General features: G+C 38.5%; 3 protein-coding genes across 8 annotated transcripts in view; all 3 read right to left on the bottom strand.

The window, feature by feature from the left end:
* Window positions 1-9: 9 nt before the first annotated feature.
* LOC143150745 (uncharacterized) lies at window positions 10-6,868 on the bottom strand. Of its 3 annotated transcripts, XM_076319209.1 has the most exons (9): window positions 6,653-6,775; window positions 5,081-5,227; window positions 3,583-3,729; window positions 2,712-2,839; window positions 2,508-2,631; window positions 1,501-2,437; window positions 1,193-1,433; window positions 887-1,123; window positions 10-807 (listed from the first exon to the last, which is right to left on the bottom strand). In XM_076319209.1, the coding sequence occupies exons 2-9, from the start codon at window positions 5,140-5,142 to the stop codon at window positions 743-745; spliced, it is 1,941 nt and encodes a 646-aa protein (XP_076175324.1). In that variant the 5' UTR covers window positions 5,143-5,227; window positions 6,653-6,775; the 3' UTR covers window positions 10-742. The 3 variants fall into 3 exon arrangements, with proteins under 3 accessions (XP_076175324.1, XP_076175323.1, XP_076175325.1); XM_076319208.1 differs by lacking the exon at window positions 5,081-5,227 and having other exon boundaries at window positions 6,653-6,868; XM_076319210.1 differs by lacking the exons at window positions 3,583-3,729; window positions 5,081-5,227 and having other exon boundaries at window positions 6,653-6,868.
* An 897-nt stretch (window positions 6,869-7,765) lies between these two features.
* L(3)73ah (polycomb group ring finger 3-like lethal (3) 73Ah) lies at window positions 7,766-10,398 on the bottom strand. Of its 3 annotated transcripts, XM_076318016.1 has the most exons (6): window positions 10,207-10,398; window positions 9,580-9,873; window positions 9,365-9,510; window positions 9,146-9,289; window positions 9,049-9,079; window positions 7,766-8,834 (listed from the first exon to the last, which is right to left on the bottom strand). In XM_076318016.1, the coding sequence occupies exons 2-6, from the start codon at window positions 9,854-9,856 to the stop codon at window positions 8,824-8,826; spliced, it is 609 nt and encodes a 202-aa protein (XP_076174131.1). In that variant the 5' UTR covers window positions 9,857-9,873; window positions 10,207-10,398; the 3' UTR covers window positions 7,766-8,823. The 3 variants fall into 3 exon arrangements, with proteins under 3 accessions (XP_076174131.1, XP_076174129.1, XP_076174130.1); XM_076318014.1 differs by having other exon boundaries at window positions 7,766-9,079; XM_076318015.1 differs by having other exon boundaries at window positions 7,766-9,079; window positions 9,580-9,842.
* Window positions 10,399-12,179: 1,781 nt separating this feature from the next.
* LOC143150743 (fibroblast growth factor receptor homolog 1) overlaps window positions 12,180-17,929 on the bottom strand; it is a 102,815-nt gene continuing 97,065 nt past the window's right edge. For both annotated transcript variants that reach the window (XM_076319205.1, XM_076319206.1), the window contains exons 5-11: window positions 16,565-16,752; window positions 15,538-15,673; window positions 14,989-15,477; window positions 13,953-14,451; window positions 13,412-13,552; window positions 13,222-13,327; window positions 12,180-12,998 (exon numbers count right to left, since the gene is read on the bottom strand). In XM_076319205.1, coding sequence (XP_076175320.1) covers window positions 12,891-12,998; window positions 13,222-13,327; window positions 13,412-13,552; window positions 13,953-14,451; window positions 14,989-15,477; window positions 15,538-15,673; window positions 16,565-16,752 — 1,667 coding nt within the window. In that variant the 3' untranslated portion in view covers window positions 12,180-12,890. The remainder of the gene's footprint in view (window positions 12,999-13,221; window positions 13,328-13,411; window positions 13,553-13,952; window positions 14,452-14,988; window positions 15,478-15,537; window positions 15,674-16,564; window positions 16,753-17,929) is intronic.

Genomic DNA, 17,929 nt, shown 5'->3' with positions numbered 1-17,929 from the left:
GTATGTACATATATATATGTATAAGTGGCATAATTCACAACTACAATATTTTATGTTGCACAGACAATAATAAAATACCACATCATATTATAGTACAATTTCATCGTCATGAAATCATAACTCTGTGAAGACACGTTTTAATTACATATCACTGTAGTAAATCGATGTATGTGCACGCACGCGTGCTTGTATGTAAAGAGTATCATTATTTTCTACGATTCTAACTTATTGTCTCGTATTATCATTTCACAACACAGCATTGTTTGTTGTCATATATATAAATTTATAACAGAGGCAACTGTCGAGGTAAGAATAACCGTATCATAAAACATTTTTACTACTGTTTGTAGTTTTCTAATGTTAGGGCTGTAAATCGCCCTATCTAGAATATCATTTAAAATACTTGATACCCTTCCATTAGAAAGTAATGCAACAGGCACGTTCATTCAACTGGTCTGGACAATTGTGATATGCATATACGTAGAAAATAAACAAACATTGAAAACTCATTTACCAGTCCTAAGCAAATATATCCGTTACGGTATTTCCGTCATGCCACACTCATCTATTGGCAAAGTCATCCCATGTTCCCAAAACCAATAGCCAAATCAGTTCGACAAGTGTGTTTGTCAAAGATGAAAAATAGATGAGTAAGGCACAAATGCATGTAAATGTCATGAAACACTTACATATGGTGTAAGTAATTTCCAATGTAATGATATTCCATTACTAACAGATACTGCTACTTTTCAGGAATGATGCCTTCCCACACATCTTCTCGTTGTTTATTAGCTAACCGACGTTTTTCTAAAAACAAAAAAAATGTATACATTCTGAAGAGGTCATTCACTTTTTGTATATTTATATATATGCATATGGTGTTTACCTTTAGCTTCGCGCAGTATATTTTTTTCGTGTTCACGTTCTTGTCTAGCAGTGGCTAATTTTACGCCCAAAGCACCCGTAACCAATCGTCTGGCTAATGCCGCGCAAGTTTCTGGACGACTTCTATAAGGCTGTAAAAATTCCGCGCTTCTTCTTGCTTTCGTCTTACTCAAGGTTGTAGCCTCGCTTAATGGCCTTGTCTTTACAAATGGATGATCCGATGCCAGTACCTCGGCAGCTGAGAATGAATGAACGTAAGTACTTGTTAAATACGGCATGATCATAAGTGCAATGTGTTTCTAATTACCAACAAGAGGACTACTGAAAACTCCGAGACAATGTGTATCGTCTACCCACTTTAATTCGAAACCACCATTCTTGAAAGAACTGAAAGCAGCTGCTAAATCGCTGGTCTTAAATTCTGAAGGGAAATTGTATATTTCAACAACATGAGCAAATTCGTCGCTGGATACTTCGATGTGTTTGGTGTACGATTTGTAATCGCTTTTCGGTTGTTCTATTACAACATCACCCACCGCGGAAGATAACTAAATACGAAGTTGTTGTAAAACAATTTTTACTTTTTATATTAAAGAAACATATATAAATACTTGCCTCCTCTATAAGAGTTGGATCTAAGCAATCACCGTTGTCATCAAATAAACTATCCCAGTCACATTCGTCCCTATTTATTTTTTTAATGGGTGGAGAAGGTGGAGGTGCTGGTTTGCTTTTTTGCCTTACAACTTTTTTCACTTTCTTCTCTGGCGGTAATATAGGCACAGGAGTGATTTCCTTAACAGATTGTGGTTCTTTCTGTACAACATCCGAAATAATTAAAACGTCGGATACCATATTACAATGTATCATTTGGGTATTCTTTTTATTCGTTATTTCATCTTTATTTAACAGTCCCTCATTTTTTTTGTTATTATTTGACGTTGAAATGATAACAACATTATCCTTATAATTATCAGACCTCTCTATTTCTTCATTAACATTAACTTCACTATGTACATAAGTTTCAACTGAATCTAAACTATTCTTATTTTCACTAGAATTAGTAGACATTTCTTCCTCGTTAACAGTCTGTGACTGAAATGCATTTGTTCTTTTACATTTTACATCAGGAGCAGTAGAACTATCAGGTTCGTTTGGCACATCCTCGTTTACATTGTCTAACTGCTCAGCTTTTTCTTGATTAGAAGTTTCCATAACAGGTACGTCCGTAGAACTTGAAGAAACTGTATCTTTCAAGTTTGTTTGAAGATGCTGACTGATTTCATGTTCTAAATTATTCTGACATTTATCAGAGCATGTAATCGATCTCTTTTTTACACATTCTGCACTCATCTGAACATCACAGTCTGCTTCTTTAAGTTTTGAGTTTGACTTTGACTGCCCATGAGAAACTGAGGATGAAGTCAAATTGTCTTTAATTGTACGACTTGTACGAGTAGATTCCACAGGTTGAGGACTTCCTTCAGTTTCCAAACTTCTACGATGCCTTGGAACATAAACTGCACGATCTGGCCTTTTCTGACGGGTAGTCCTTCAAGAAATATGCAAATTTGTTAAAATAATCAAGAATAATTAAACGGAAAATAGCATAAATTTCTTACTTTGTAGTAGAAGATGAATCTGTAATTGATTGTATTTGAACTTGGTCCGTACTTATTTGAAGTTCATTTTTGGCTCTCCTAGCTGCTGGTGGTCTATAAATCTCAACCGCTGGTACTGACTTTACTAAACAATTAAATGAAATAACTTATTTTCCAAGACCATTGTTGGATAGAAACAAATTCTATTAATGTTTTATTAATCACTTTGTCTTTGAACTCGTATACGTTCTGGCGAAGCGGAGGGCGATCGTCGTCCTTCAACGCCCATCTCAGGCAACGAATCAGTGACTTTCGTGTTCGATTTACACTGCACACCATTCAATTTGGGATCCCTTAAATTACAAAGATAAAAAATCACGTTGCTTAATTTCAACCAAGCACTTTTTGAAGTAATGGGCAATCTTCCGAACACATCCGGATAATACGCCACGCGACCTTGAACCAGTCAGTTTCACTTTCATTTGCCGCTGCTACGTCGTACAAATTCCACCACCGTAAATTCATTTCATAATCGTATTAGGACAGTCTGCGAATTTCGGATAAATCTGACTTAAATTATAATTCGTTTTGTTTGCTCACACTGATTCAATTTATAATTCTTGTATCCCTTTTTTAATGCGCATATAATACAAACAAAGAGAAGTTACCCTGAAACGACTGACGTAAAATCCTTTAGGCGAAAATACTCTCGTAAATTCTAAATAAAATAAAATTCAAAAACTGTATACAACAGATTACATGAAAACCATTCTCTTTATCACTGGATTCTTATCATTTCATGTATAAGAAAAAAGAAGAGTACGTTCACAGTCGTTTTTTCGCAATTTAACAGTATACACCGTGTATTGTCGAGAGTTGCATAAAAAATTATTGAGCCGTAGTATCGTAATTACTGTCGAAGAATACGACTCTTATTAACGGATTACCAACAGAGTAACAACATATATTTGCAGCCGCTAGTCAATCACAACATTCACCATCCTGACAGGTAAATTAGCGCGATGAGAATTAAATCGTATTTCGAATCTTCTCGATTGTGAGTCATCGAAATAAACGATATAAACATCCTTGATACCTTATCACGTCGCTCTTGTAGCACACGACGGTTCGTCTTGCCGAGGCCTGACCGATCGAGAACGTGTGCAGATCGTCGAAACGATCCTGCACCAGCTGGTGGATGATGTACCTCCGATAGTTGTTTACAGGTGGAAAGACGAGTACTCTGCAAAAGTGAAAAGAACGCGTTACGATCACCGTTGAAAGTGAGACCGTACTGAGGACGGTCTACGGTGAACGTAACCGCCTTGCCCCGGGCCACTCTCTGCCGTATCCCGTGTCAGATGAACGCCGGCTGACTAACTTTTACATAACATGACGTTTACTTTCTCCTTCGTTTCCTCGAATTAGAGCCATCCTTGCATCCCAATACCGGCGTTTCAATGGTCGCATTCCGGACTGATAACAGTCTCGCTAACATTTCGACATACTACATGTGTAACAACCACTTTAAGTTACCGTTCGGTGTAAAACAATTATTCAATAACATTATATAGGTTAATGAGTATTTTAATAACATTTTTTTTCTTGTATATTCACATTTATATTTTAAAAAATTTCTCACAATTATTGACTTGTAGCAAACTGCATAAAATTTGATTTCCGAAAAGGATTAAAGTATAACGATCGAAGGCTGTGAGATAATTACCTAAAAGACCATCGTTTGGTAATATTTATGAATAAATTTGTCTTGTTTAATATTACTTATCATAGCAAAGTAGTATCAAAATTCACCAAGAAAACACTTGGACAGATTATTGTTTAATAGTTATTTCCATTATAATTTCACTCTAAACCGGCTGTTACGTTGCGCACAGTTGGCGCGAAAGGACACAATAAAGTCGTAAATTAAGCGAGGCGTGAAGAAGATTGCACGTAAGTGGACAAGACAAACAAGGAAAATGAAGAAGAAGAATCGAACAGACAAGAGTACCTTTTTCTTTCTTTCGTCTGCGTGTTCGGTAACAAAAACGATGGTGTCAAGTTTCATACCATTTGAGAATGCTCGAAAGTTTACTGTATCGTTTTTAATACTTATTTATCTTTAGTTGATTTTTATCAAAATGTTCTGTTTTTAAAATTCGTGGGTTACGAACGATAGAAATTTCTGTACGAGTCTTTTGTTCGTTTTTTGTTTAATTCTTGTGACAATCTATATGTAGTTTGTTTACAATCATATTCTCGTTGAAATGCACTTGAGACCATCGAATATGTGTGGGATACACGTATTATGTTGCTCAGTGCCTTTGAAAAACTATTCCTCTCTAATCGTTTTATGCATTACGTACATGGGAATGCAGCCTTAAGACGCGCTGAATAAGATGATCAAGAACCGTGTCGGAGGCGACTAGGAGTTGGTTTTTTTTGAAATGTAAATAAATGATTTCGCGAGGATGCCAGAATGAGATGGATTTTCACCTTTACCGATGTTCCCCGTTACGCGATAGTTAAATTACATGCAAACTGTTCAAGTGGAACGAAGCGTGTAGCGCGATAAATCGGTTCCATCCCCTTACCCAGATGAAAGCCAAGGAAAAAAAAAAAGAAATCGACTCAGTGCGGCAAGCAAAATGACCATCCCCGTGATACGGTCGTTGAATCGTTGTATCGTAAGTTCGATCTGTTAATTACGTCCAACGACGACCAAATCGACGAGCCTTGAACTACAAAGAAAAAACAGACTGCAATCTCGTAAGCGTTGCGTGGTACACGTAATCACGCGTATACGTGAGCGACATACGCTAGGCGAGCGGCGAGCCGATTAACAATCGTGAGGAGGACCTGTTCAAAAACGGTTCGACTGGTTCTCCATATGCGTGATTTTAATAATTATGCAATGTCGCACGTAACACTATCCGCTTTCGAAATTCTGACCATTTTACATTACGCTTATTTACATTGTTTCTATCCTATAAATATAATTTATAAAATATATTTTCAATCAAGAAAAACTTGCGAAATTATTTTGCTATTCGAGGTTATAAAGTTTGAAAACGAAGATTTCGAAAGGCGTTGTAATTGGAAAACGTGGTCGATGCAGCACTTGAACTGCATACGATTGCATAAAATAAATAAGAAATTGGAAATACCACAGTATGATTGTAAAATATTTTTCACTGAAACCTATCCAAGGGTACGTATATTCATTACTTTCATTGCCGTTGATAAAGATAACACGTTCTATTAAACTTTGCATTCCGTGCAAATTTTCTTTAATCATCCAACGGCGGATGCAAGCTCCGTTGCACACGAAGGGCTACTTAACCAATATCCGTGACTTGAAAACTCATCCATTTTTTAAATATTATGTTTTATACATTTATAAGGCGATATTAGATAATTGTCAATACACGAAATAGTTTTTTATTTTTCATAGGCAAGGTGCCAGCGGATTCGTGGTTCTTTTATGTTTCTTAAAATGTTATGCAGTTTGCTAAAAATAGAAGCGTTCAACGAAGAAAAAAGCGTCGACTTTCGAAGTACGCGGGTCACGTAAAAAAAAAGAAACATAAAATCCACTAACGTAACGGAACTATCGTCAAAAATACGCACGAGTTTACGGTTCGTCGTCTGGAAAACGATGATATTAGTCATTTACCTTCAGACTGGGATATTTATACCAGTGTAACTCAGAGGTCGTGAAAGAAGTCGATAACTTGTTACGCGCTCTTTGGCAGTTGTATGGTATCGTCTTAACTATTGTTTGAGACCCTAAGGGCTACTTTAATTGTCTTTGAATCCAGATATAATTGCATGTCAAGGATGTGAATAGATTTAACCTAACTCGTCTACGCCACATAACGTTCGGCAAAGTTACTGCGAAAAATCATAATTATCAAATCAACGCTATGTACGACGCGTGTTATCTTATTTTTCATACCAATGACAGACGTCAAATACTTTTGGGGAGCATTTTTGGAATTACAAGTTCAGTGACTACTATGGGAAAGCTTTGCGATTTTTATCACCGTAAACATTGGTAGAAATCGAAAGTTGTAAATAACGTTCAAAGACACGTTGTAAAAGCTACTGATCTAACCTTTAAAGGCGCGTCGTTGCATCAGGAAACGTGATCGTTTGGCTCCTACCTTTTTCGTTCCTTGTTCCTTGAAAACAGAGTCACGTCGTGCTCCACCTCTTCCGAAAAAAGGCTGTCTTGCAAGCTCATTTATTTGCGAAATTGTACGTAAGGTACACATACAAGAAAACACTGACTCTTCAAATCAAATTCATTGAAAATTAAACAGTTAAATTGCACTTGCCGTGCTGCTGAACAGCAGCAACGGTCTCTAGTAATCGCGCATTGACCATAAACTATTTCAGAATGCATTGCGCATGCGCCAACTTATTTCAACCTGTTCAACATCAGACATGCGCAGTATTTTGAACGAAGTGTACTGAAAGCAGAGAACATCTCTTCGCTGTGCATTCTTCAAGAAAATTGAAGTGAGTTTTTACATTTTAATTAATAATACATATTTATCATTTTTGAAAGAGCACAAACTATTTATTTTATAAGTATTTAAACCTGTTTCTTTCGAGTTACGTGAAATATATGATTATTTGAAACACCGGAATTCGAACAATTTCGTCTTGATGTGTAGTTTTATCGTACAAGTGCAAATGTAAATCTTTAATTATACTTCTAAAAGCATTAAAACATGCATGTATTTTATTCGATTTCATTTTTCTATTGAGTATAATGTGATCAGGTCATTTCGAGTCACTCGATCGTAATTAATATTCTGCCAATGATCCGCAATAATATCAATTTGACGTTCACGTAGATAATTTGTCCAACGTTTAAGAATTTTTATTTTCCTGTATAATCATAGAGGGATAACCTTTACCTGATAATCAATTTTTCGTACAATCGATCTAAGAAAACTTAGTTTGTTCACTAAATTGAAATCGTTTAAAAATTTGTATAGAATATTCAAATTTTCAACGGTCGGTAAATGCGATATCTAAACGAAATAAGTATACAGTTTGATCACGGTAAATGTATCTACGTGGTTGTGACTCAATATCGACACCGATTGTCTTTGAGACATTGTCTTTAATATCGACATCGATTATTAGCGAAATATTAACTTCGAGTTTTCAAAGAACAGTATTTTTTAAACCATAACGCACAGTAGGTTCGTTATAATTATTTCTTAAATAACGAAATGTGTTTTTTCATTGATTAATTAAATTAATACTGTACAAAACATATTTATTTAATAATTTATGGAGATACACACATAGTGTACAACGTATAAGCCCTAGCATTCATGAAATGCTGCTACTTTGTAAAGTCGATTTCATTTCATTTTCCTAGAATATTTATATACAATCACACGATTTTTCGCTTTACACTGTCTGATGAAACAAGTTCATTTACTACAAGCGATAAATGCCCCGCGTTCCGCTCAACACGTCGTTGTCCTTATCAAATCCCTCGAGAAAATATGTCACATTTGATAAAATTCTTTTGTAGCCCAGTATTGAGAGAAATTCGGGGCCGAATTAGAATGTGTACAGTGCGTAAACATACAAAGTTAAAGTGGCCTAGACCCTCGTGTCTAGACCCAGTTTCTCTTTCTTTTTTCATTCGTCTAATACAAAGCTGCGTCTATGCGCAATGTTATCAGAATTCTGTCAAAAATATTCTATATACAATCAGGGTACGTATCAAAACAATTCACGTCTTAGGATTACGAAGAGAAGGGCGATTTTGTTCCATTGTCGATTACGAAAAAGTAATAAACCTTCATCCGTGAAAGACACTAACTGGCATTCTTGTATTTCGGAACAAAGAATGCTTGAAATATTTACTCAAATTGGATATAAGAACACGCAAGGTGTGTCACGTCACGGTAATGAGATGCAACGTCGTAACCAAAATGTTTACAAACATGTTCTGTGACACTGTTAATAAACAGAAACGTTTTTTTCTTGTCCAGTGTCACATTGCATTCTTGGTCTACTTACACTACACATTACACAAATCTATATTCGTAAAAAGTAACGCACCGAATTTGAAGAGTCGAGTTAATGTAACTCACATGAAATAGTATGCAAACGATTCGAAACCCTAACTACAAACAGAACAAGAAGATAATCAAGTGTATAATGATGGAATCCCTATCTTTACACATATGTTGTGCTAATGACTATTGGTATTCTGATTAAGGTGATACGGTAGAAAGATGTAAGTCTAAAGCCATTTCCTTTTTTTGTCACGAGAAGCCCATCTCCGCTTCGAAATTCAATCTCAAGTTTTTGCTGCGAACACAGAAATAAGTACTACAACGGGTAATACACGAATAGAACTAAGAAACGTATAAAGTAGGTACAGATTCTTTGTGATTTTTTATCGCGTATCGAACACAGAAATATTAGTCTTAAATGTCTATTCGTGGTCTATATTGTAGCCTCAAAGGTGGGTCCCGGAACCTCCATCTTGTTACGTAAACAAATTTTAATGTATGGTCCTTACCTAAGAGTTCGTCATTGCACAAAATATCAATCTGTAATAAACGTGTTAGTAAATCAGTTGGGAGTTTCTATACTAATGTCACATAGTTTTTACTTACATCTCGATATTTTTCCATCCCATTTAGGACTTTCTTAGCAATAAATTTTTTCAAATGCGTAATAGTTGCTTGGGCAGAGCACCTAATGAATCTTCGTTTTAATGTCTTTAAACTTGTATTTATACACTCCAAACACACGTTAACCTGCGAGAAATGTTTATCAATTAGTATTGTGAGAAGTAATTCAAACTACTAGGGTGGTATTTTAAGTATGTATACCTGTTCATCAGCACGGTGGTAGTCTGATTCTGCATGTGCATCTGCAGTTGCTTTTTCTTCCTCGACTTCTCCAGCATTTGGTAAGACGTCCTTTGGGCAAGGTAAACCTCTTGCTCTATAAAATTCCCTTTCCCTTTTTATTTCATCTGGAACGAAATACATTTGGTTAAATGTTTGTAATCTTCGTTGCATTTTCTAGCAACAAAATTACTAACTTTCTTGAAGATCAGGAACTAATTTGTAGACAATATCTTGCATAGTTCTGTCGAAGCTTATGTACTGAAGAGGATGCGATTGATGTATCACTATTTGGCATGTTGGACACGTATGCTTCTCTTCCAAATGTTTCACTAGGCAGCTTTTGCAAAATGTATGTAAACATTCTGTGACAGTAGTGGCGTCTATCAAATAACCTCTGCATATCTTGCACGTTATGTGACTATTCAGTGTTTTCAACTTGATTCTTCTCTCCATGGCACTGGTAATCACCATTTAATAAATATCGTTACCTATGATAAGCCACATAAATATAATTATGTCACAGAGACATAGAGTTACTCCAAAATTATTGCATACTGTAACTCATAGCGCACTAAATGAATTACAAGTGTTTTTATTCGTAAAAATTGTTGAACAATTATTGGCAAAGGTGCAATGATAGAGCAGTATTGTAAAAAAGGTCAAAGCCCTCTAACTTCCAAATTCGATAAAAATCCTTTGCACTGACACGCAGTCCGACGCGTATTTTAGATGTCGAGGAACGAAACAAAATACAGTGATCGATGATTGATAGGAAGAAAAAGATTCAATCCTTCAGAAAAAGTGGGTTATCGAATTCTAACCTGAATGTCGAGTGTAGCACACAACGGCAACTGTCACTCGTGCTATTCGCCAGGTAATTTCGTGTATACGGTCCGCACCATCCTTCGCATCTTCTGTCGTTGAATCGAAGTTAAGTGGAAGAATAGAAAATTAAACGTGCCACTAAAAACCTGATAAAACAACTTAGTGTAAATGTGGCTGATGACAACAAAACGAACTGATCCCAGCGCCATCAGGTCGCTGTTTAGTCAACTTTTCTGTGGACACGCGGTTCCGTGGCTAATGGTGGGGGGTTTGACATCTTCCGATCAATCATTCTCTTAAGTACGCTTGTTTAATCATTTATATCTATTGAATATGCTGTACATCTCTTTCCATACTTTATAACTTAATTGACTTCGATTTATATATACATTGACGGTGATATTTGAATTATCGAAGGATTCAATATGCGTCTGTGTTATCCAGACATCTCAACTTTCGATCGTCCGGTTTTTTAAATAAAAAGTCGTCGGGTGTCGTAACAAGTGCGTGAAAAATGATTGAAAAAATTAATTCTGTAAAATTTTGTTGAATTTCTTTTTAATACAGAAAAGAATTAATAGATGGTGTTCATTGAATAAAAAATTACAAATATCACATATTTATCAGATTTTATCGCTTTAGAAATAGATAATGTTATTTAGAGTATCAAAGGTGCGTTAAATTTTCATAACATCTCACGATGAAAATTGCAGGGAAGAAAAGACACCTAGAAACAAACAATAGACGCCGAATGATGTGGGTACAGTTCGAATGATTTATTCGAGATGAAACTCACGTTACAATAATAATCCAATATTTACGCAGAAACTATACATACATTCTACCTTGGTAAATGCTGGTTTACTGGCTACTTTTAGGTGCTGGGTAACAAAAAAGAAAATGAAACTTTTAAATAAACAAGTCGGTGCTATATACAAAAAAATCTCCAGCTGACACACGTTTTCTTTTTTTCTTTTCTTTCTATACTTCTCTCGATCAATGTGTCGCATATATTTTACACAATCGCCGACGATTTCGCTCGAGCCGCTAGATCTGATAGTATACAAAAGAAAAGGGGATCCTAAAAATACGTCCTAAGTAACAATATACAGGAAATAAATTATCTACTGCTAAGCACCTCTCTCTCGCATGCACCATTTATACATCCGTTGCATGTACATCAACGTGGACGATGTGATCGAAATTTGTTCGCGTGCAAAAATTCTCTCATTTTCTTGGGTAGAAAAATGCTCTAGGGAGCGCGAATCTTCTGTCCCAGGGGGAATGGAGGGGGGAGGTACTCGACTCTGCCCGATCTAGCGACGTCTACCGACAGCTGATGCTGTTCACAGATCGCTGTTTACATAGGTGGCGTCGAATGATTCAGCGAATCGGGAAAGGCTCCGCCCACCCGGGACAGATCTCTCGCGCTCCAGTCTGTACACACGTTTTCTTCGCTTCCACCTATCCCCAACGAGCGCGCGTGTCGTTGGAGCATCAACGAGCCAATCCAACGCGAGGGGACGTCCGATCAGCCGTCTTACGTTATTTAACAAAAATAAAAATAAAAAAAAAAAAAAAAAAAAAGAAACGCCAAACGAATCCTTGAACTTGCAATTCTCCTTAGAATACACACACGCACGCACGCACATTCATACTCACACACGCGCGCGCACACACACGCGCACACAACGATTTGCTCTTTCTACATGATACAAAATAATCTTAGAAAATACGCGGGCCTGCTGTGCGCGAAACTCGCGGTTGTTGTCCACTCGAGTCCGTTCACGCGATAAACGCTTAACATACACATTTATATCGTTCAACTATATTACAGAGAAACGTACAAGATTTCATCAATTGACTAGTTATAAACACGTTTGCATCGAGATAGATCCGTTCCGCGCACGATTTCGTAAATCTTGCGCGGTGCAACCCGGTTTGCCCTCTCCCCCCTATCCCTCCCCCATCGCTCTACTCGCTCCTCGTTTTTTTTTTTTTACAAACAAAGCCCTGGCGGAACTCCAAACTTCCGTTTTCATCCCCAAGGCACTTATCAATGGCACTGGTGATAACATGTACAAAATTGGATGACGTAAAAGGACACTTTCGAGCCCGATTGGACTCGGGCCCTGGTATCGGGAGTCTTCGAGGCGTTGCTCGTTCCCGATCGAACGAATTCACGAAACCTGAGAAACGTACAAAAATATCCGGGAACAATAAACGTTCCAATACTGTGGATCGTTTCGTCGACGACGATCGTGATTGCTTCTGAACCTCGGTTTCCCAGGGTACAACGACACAGGAAAATAAATACAGTGGTTTCTTATTTTTCTTATTTTTTCTCTCCTTTTTTTTTTTCCGTTAAAGAAAATCAGTCTCCTCGAAGGCCGGAGTTGCTTTTTGTTTGTTTCGATCGACAGTTGTTCATCGCCTTTGTTCCTTAACTCTACAGAATACGCGCTAACAGGTCAATACTGATTTATATTATTTGGCGTGTTCACTGGGGTCAATCGATCAATGGTACCCAGCGTTTCTGAATTCCATTTCTTTGTTCTTCGCGATCCTCTCCGCTTCCTCTTCGTTTCCTTCTTCTTTCTTCGTTTCGTTATTCCTTCCTGGACGTTCGTGTTGTAGTAAAAAAAAAAAAAAAAAATCGTACACCATCCCCAAGCAAGCTTCACAGTAAATAGGGAAATTTCTCCTCGCCCTCATCGTCCGAGGCTTCGCTGGACTCCTGGCTGGAAGGCGGGGTGTCTAGTTGCGGAAGACCAAGGTCCAGGTATTCCTGAAATTGTTCACAAGACATGTGTGAATTTTGTTATTTCTATTTTGTTCGATAAATCAGACTTTTATCTCGACGAACGATCGACTTAAACATTTTTGAACGTTGCAAAGTTGTGGTTGAAAAATGCTTCGAATATGTCTCGTTAGACGGCTCATTGATAAAAATTATTTTGCACAAGGATAAAGTTTAATTTCCTAGAGATAGGATTTAGATAATTTCTCACCTCGTTCGCAGTGATCGTTAGTATCCTATCAAGATCTTCGACCAGTTCCCCAAACATCGGCCTCTCGTTAGGTTGGTAGCTCCAGCAGTCCCTCATCAGCATGTATCTGTAACGAGCAAGTAATTTGGATTATAGTAATTGAATTGTGTTCAAAGAAGAAAAATATAATAAAAATTTTGAAGGTCCTTACATTTCGATGGAACAACATGGTGGCTTCTCCATTCGATGTCCAGTTCTCAGTAACTGGAACAATTTCTCCACAGACGGTACGGATGGATATGGGGTGCCACCCAATGTCATGATCTCCCACAACAGAATTCCATACGACCATCTGAAATACCGTGAGAAACAACTCTTTGATGCTTTCTATTTTAGACTAGCAGGAATGTAGATGTCTCAAAAATTTAACCTCATGATCCTACTAACTCAAGGTTGGATTGTTATTCCAAATAAATATCCCTTAAGTAGTCTATACAAGAGACCCTCATCAGCTATTAACAAAAGAAACTACCAAACATTTTAATGTACAGACGACATGAAAGAAAATATATTCATAACAGTGTTAAACTGTCGTCACAATTTTTGCGCCTTGTGTAACAAATGTCCTGATTACGTTGCTTTTATAAAATTATTCTGCCTCATTTTCACTTAAAATTATAAGTTGACTCGTTTATACGGCCATAAAACATTTATAACCTAACTCAGACTACTCGACAATTAAAAGCACTCACACGTCGGACTGAGTGGTGTAAACCCGATGAAAGAGAGCCTCTGGCGCCATCCACTTAACGGGTAGCCGTCCGTCCGTGGTTTTTCTGTAGTAGTCGTGGCAATGAATGTCCCTGGCAAGACCGAAGTCAGCGATTTTCAAGACGTACTCGTCGCTAACGAGCACGTTCCTGGCGGCCAGATCCCTGTGGATACATCTCCTGCTCGCTAAATACTCCATCCCCCTGGCTACCTGGTACGCGAACGACACCAGATCCTTTTGTGTTAGAGTTTTCTTCTCCTTGGGTTCTTGGCCGATCGTCGGCTCGTATCCCGAGGACGGTCTGTGGTCTCGTAGAAAATCACGTAAATTTCCATGCGGAGCAAACTCCACAACGACGTAGAGGGGCCCGCCTTGTGTGCACGCGCCCAACAGATTGATGATGTTCACGTGCTTGCCGATCATCTTCATCATCTCCATTTCAGACACCAAGTCCATCATCTCCGCGTCCGTGTGACCCTCTGCAAAAGATTTGCCGATGTTTGACTATGTTTTACGACTGTTTCAACATTCTCGACAACATTTGACGAGTTTTTGAATATTTTTGGCAATATTTAACGAGTGTTTGGACACTTCCACCAATGTTTCACGAGTGTTTGAATATTTTTAACATTGTTTGACGAGTGTTTGGACATTTCTACCAACGGTTGACGAGTTTTTGAACACTTCTACCAATGTTTGACGAGTTTTTGAATATTTTTGGCAATATTTAACGAGTGTTTGGACATTTTTACTAATGTTTGACGAGTGTTTGAATATTTTTAACATTGTTTGACGAGTGTTTGAATATTTTTAACATTGTTTGACGAGCGTTTGGACATTTCTACCAACGTTTGACGAGTTTTTGGACACTTCTACCAATGTTCGACGAGTTTTTGAATATTTTTAACACTGTTCGACGAGTGTTTGAACATTTTTGACAATGTTTGACGATGTTTGAAACTATTGAACACGCACGCGAGCGTCTTTGTAGACGGACAAGCGATCGTGGAACGTACCTTTCAGCATTTTGACAGCCACGACGCTAGGAATGCCAGGTTTTCCAGTGTTCGTCTGTGCCCTGACCACCTTCCCGAACGCGCCCTCGCCGAGGGTGTTCCCTAGGGTTAAGTGCTCCCTGGGCAACTCCCACGCGCTGTCCACCGGAAGCTCGTACTCCGATATGCTGCCACCGTTGCTGTCCTCGGCGGCGACCGTGGATTTTTGCTTCTCGATTTTCACCACGGGCATCAGCAACGGTTCTTGAACGTTCTGCGCGTTCACCAGATTCTGCTTCTCGACGATCACTTTCTTCGTCCATTGCGTCACCACCGCGGCACGCGCGGTCTCGATCGCCAGCAGTTTCTTCATTTTCTCGCGTTTCAATCGATGGAAGATGTATATGACCACGACAACCCCTACCGCGAAGAAGATGAACAAAACCGCGGCCAGAACGTTCACGAGGATTTGAGGCTTCGCGGGGATGGGCACCCTATGATCCTCCAGAGCTGTTCAAAATACGAATATGTTAGAAACGAACCGGCGTATTAATATTTATAATTACTTACATTCGACTACTCGGAGATAGGCGCTGCTGAACGTTTCTCCCAACGTGTTTTGGGCGATGCAGGTGTACCAACCCTCGTCTTTTTCGGTCACGTTATATAACTTCAGTACCTCCGGATTTTGCACGTTAGTGCCATCCTATGGCAGAAACATTGACGCTCGAAAAAATTGGAAAACACAAACAAATGCCAAAGTATTCTTTTTTTTTTTAAGCGAATGAAGCAAATTGAACGATCAGACTTACGGTCCGAGCGAAATGATAAGCAATATTGTTCTTGCGCAAGACAAATATCATGATGGTCGTGCAGATAAAAAGAGCTCTTTAGCGTGAATTTGTAAATCCTTCTTAAGAAACACTGTTCATTTATGTTTGTGAATCGAAGACGAATACTGTAAACTCAACCTCAAGTTTTTGGTATTCTCCATCGATTTTCAAATACGAATGACCATTTTCTTCGTAGAAAATTGATGTCAATTTTTTCAAATGCTTTGTGCGAGTAATATTCAGTTAAATAAGAGAATATCTGACGAAAGAATGGAAAAAGCATATGCAACATAAAGAAACGTGCAGCGCGAGTTTGTTACGTTTCTACAGGGACAGGAATGGTATTACAGACTTAACAGAGACTAGTCGAGGGAAAATAAATTGGCTGCTCAAGGTCACACGTAACAGGCTCTCCCACCATACCGTTTGGCTACCTCCACTCTCAAACACACAATTTCTTGCAACGTAATAGTGGGGGTGGCCGATTAAATGTGATCAGACTATATATTTAAATTATATAATACAGTAGATTTCGGTTAGTTGACGACTACTGGTACCACTTGCTACCATTAATACCAATATCGTACCATTGATATTAAGATACCTAAATAACTAATTAATCCAGTGTTCGAAATAAATAGCAGTTCCGATTAATCGAAATCCACTGTATTTAATTAATCATAGAAGAAGCATAGACAGCGAAAACTCTCAGAAGCGGAGGAATAGAACGTATCATGCAGTTTGAAATAGTTCTACGTGCCCACCTTGACCTCCACCCGGAAACTGTGATTGGTTTTGTTGACAGTGTCGAAAGAAGTGTGATAACCGTGATACCATTCGAGATGACGATGCGCGTCGGAGAGCACCTCGCAGGTCATGGTTGCGTTGGTTCCGATCAGAACGGTTGTGTTTCTCGGCGGCCTGGTCAATATTGGTCGGTGTTTCACGCTCTCTACAGGAAAAATAGACCCAACCACCGTTTTTTACCAAGCTCCAGAATTAGATGTGAAAAGAGAGCGAAGAGATGTCGCTTGGTGCCATATTTATTCGCCCTCGGATTCGTGCAGACAAAGTGCATACGAAACGTTACTCGCGCGATAAATTTGGTCCCAAGAGACTACATCGGATCAGAGAAAATTAAAGAGACCCACACCTCGGAGGATCATTTAGAACAGATAAACAAAAATATCAAAAACTGTGACTTTTCTTCTCCTTGAAATTCGATGTCAATTATAAAACGTATTTCGTTGGTTGCTGGACCAAGTGAACACCATCGAATATCATGTATGCTTCTCTTCGAGTCAAAGTATACCTATCCGACTTGGACAGTTGTCTAGGGATGTTTGAAATTACATCTTTTCTCAATTTTTCCCTCCTACGGTGCACAGACGGGAAACGTGACCAAATTTGTATACAAATCGTAAAACTTTCAACAGAACCCAGACAGTTGTGAATCTTGGACAAGATAGGAAAAATAAAGTTTCACAAAATATGTTCTATAATTGATGGTAGACGATCGGGTTAAAAACATCATCAGGGAACAAAGAAGAATAAGTTATTGAGAACGAAAATCGAAGCGGTCCCGTGTGGCAGCACCTAGAATTTTCTAAAATACAGCTGAAGTGGCATCCAGCGACAGCTCCTCCACCATCGTTAGTCACTATGATATTTAACGACAGAAGCATCGCCAAGTCACCGGAATCCCAGATCTAAGTAGTGTAGTTTACGACCACGACGCTCTTTTGCGACAAGTGCAGTGTCCATCGTGAGAAATATACGGGGGCAACCTCCACCATCGAGTAACGAGTCGCCTGTACCTGGACCAAAATCCCTTTCGGGGACTTCTCCTTGTCACCCGGGTACTCGGCGACCTTAAGCCACTGCATATACGGCTCGAGATCAGACACGATCGGACACTTGAAGGTCACCGTGCTGTTCACCACCGCGGTCACGTTCTTCGGGAACTCCTCCTTGATGTACGGCTTGTGTGGGAAACGCTCTACAGATTCATTAAGTCACGAGGCTTTAATATACCTCCGATACGATCACTGGAGATTCATGGACGACGAATTTGTCAGTGATATCGTAAAGTGTTAGGGTCGCAACACATAAATTATCGACTAGTTACT

This window comes from Ptiloglossa arizonensis, chromosome 8 (assembly GCF_051014685.1).
Source record: "Ptiloglossa arizonensis isolate GNS036 chromosome 8, iyPtiAriz1_principal, whole genome shotgun sequence".
NCBI lineage: Eukaryota > Metazoa > Arthropoda > Insecta > Hymenoptera > Colletidae > Ptiloglossa > Ptiloglossa arizonensis.
This window is presented reverse-complemented; position numbering and strand designations above follow the sequence as displayed.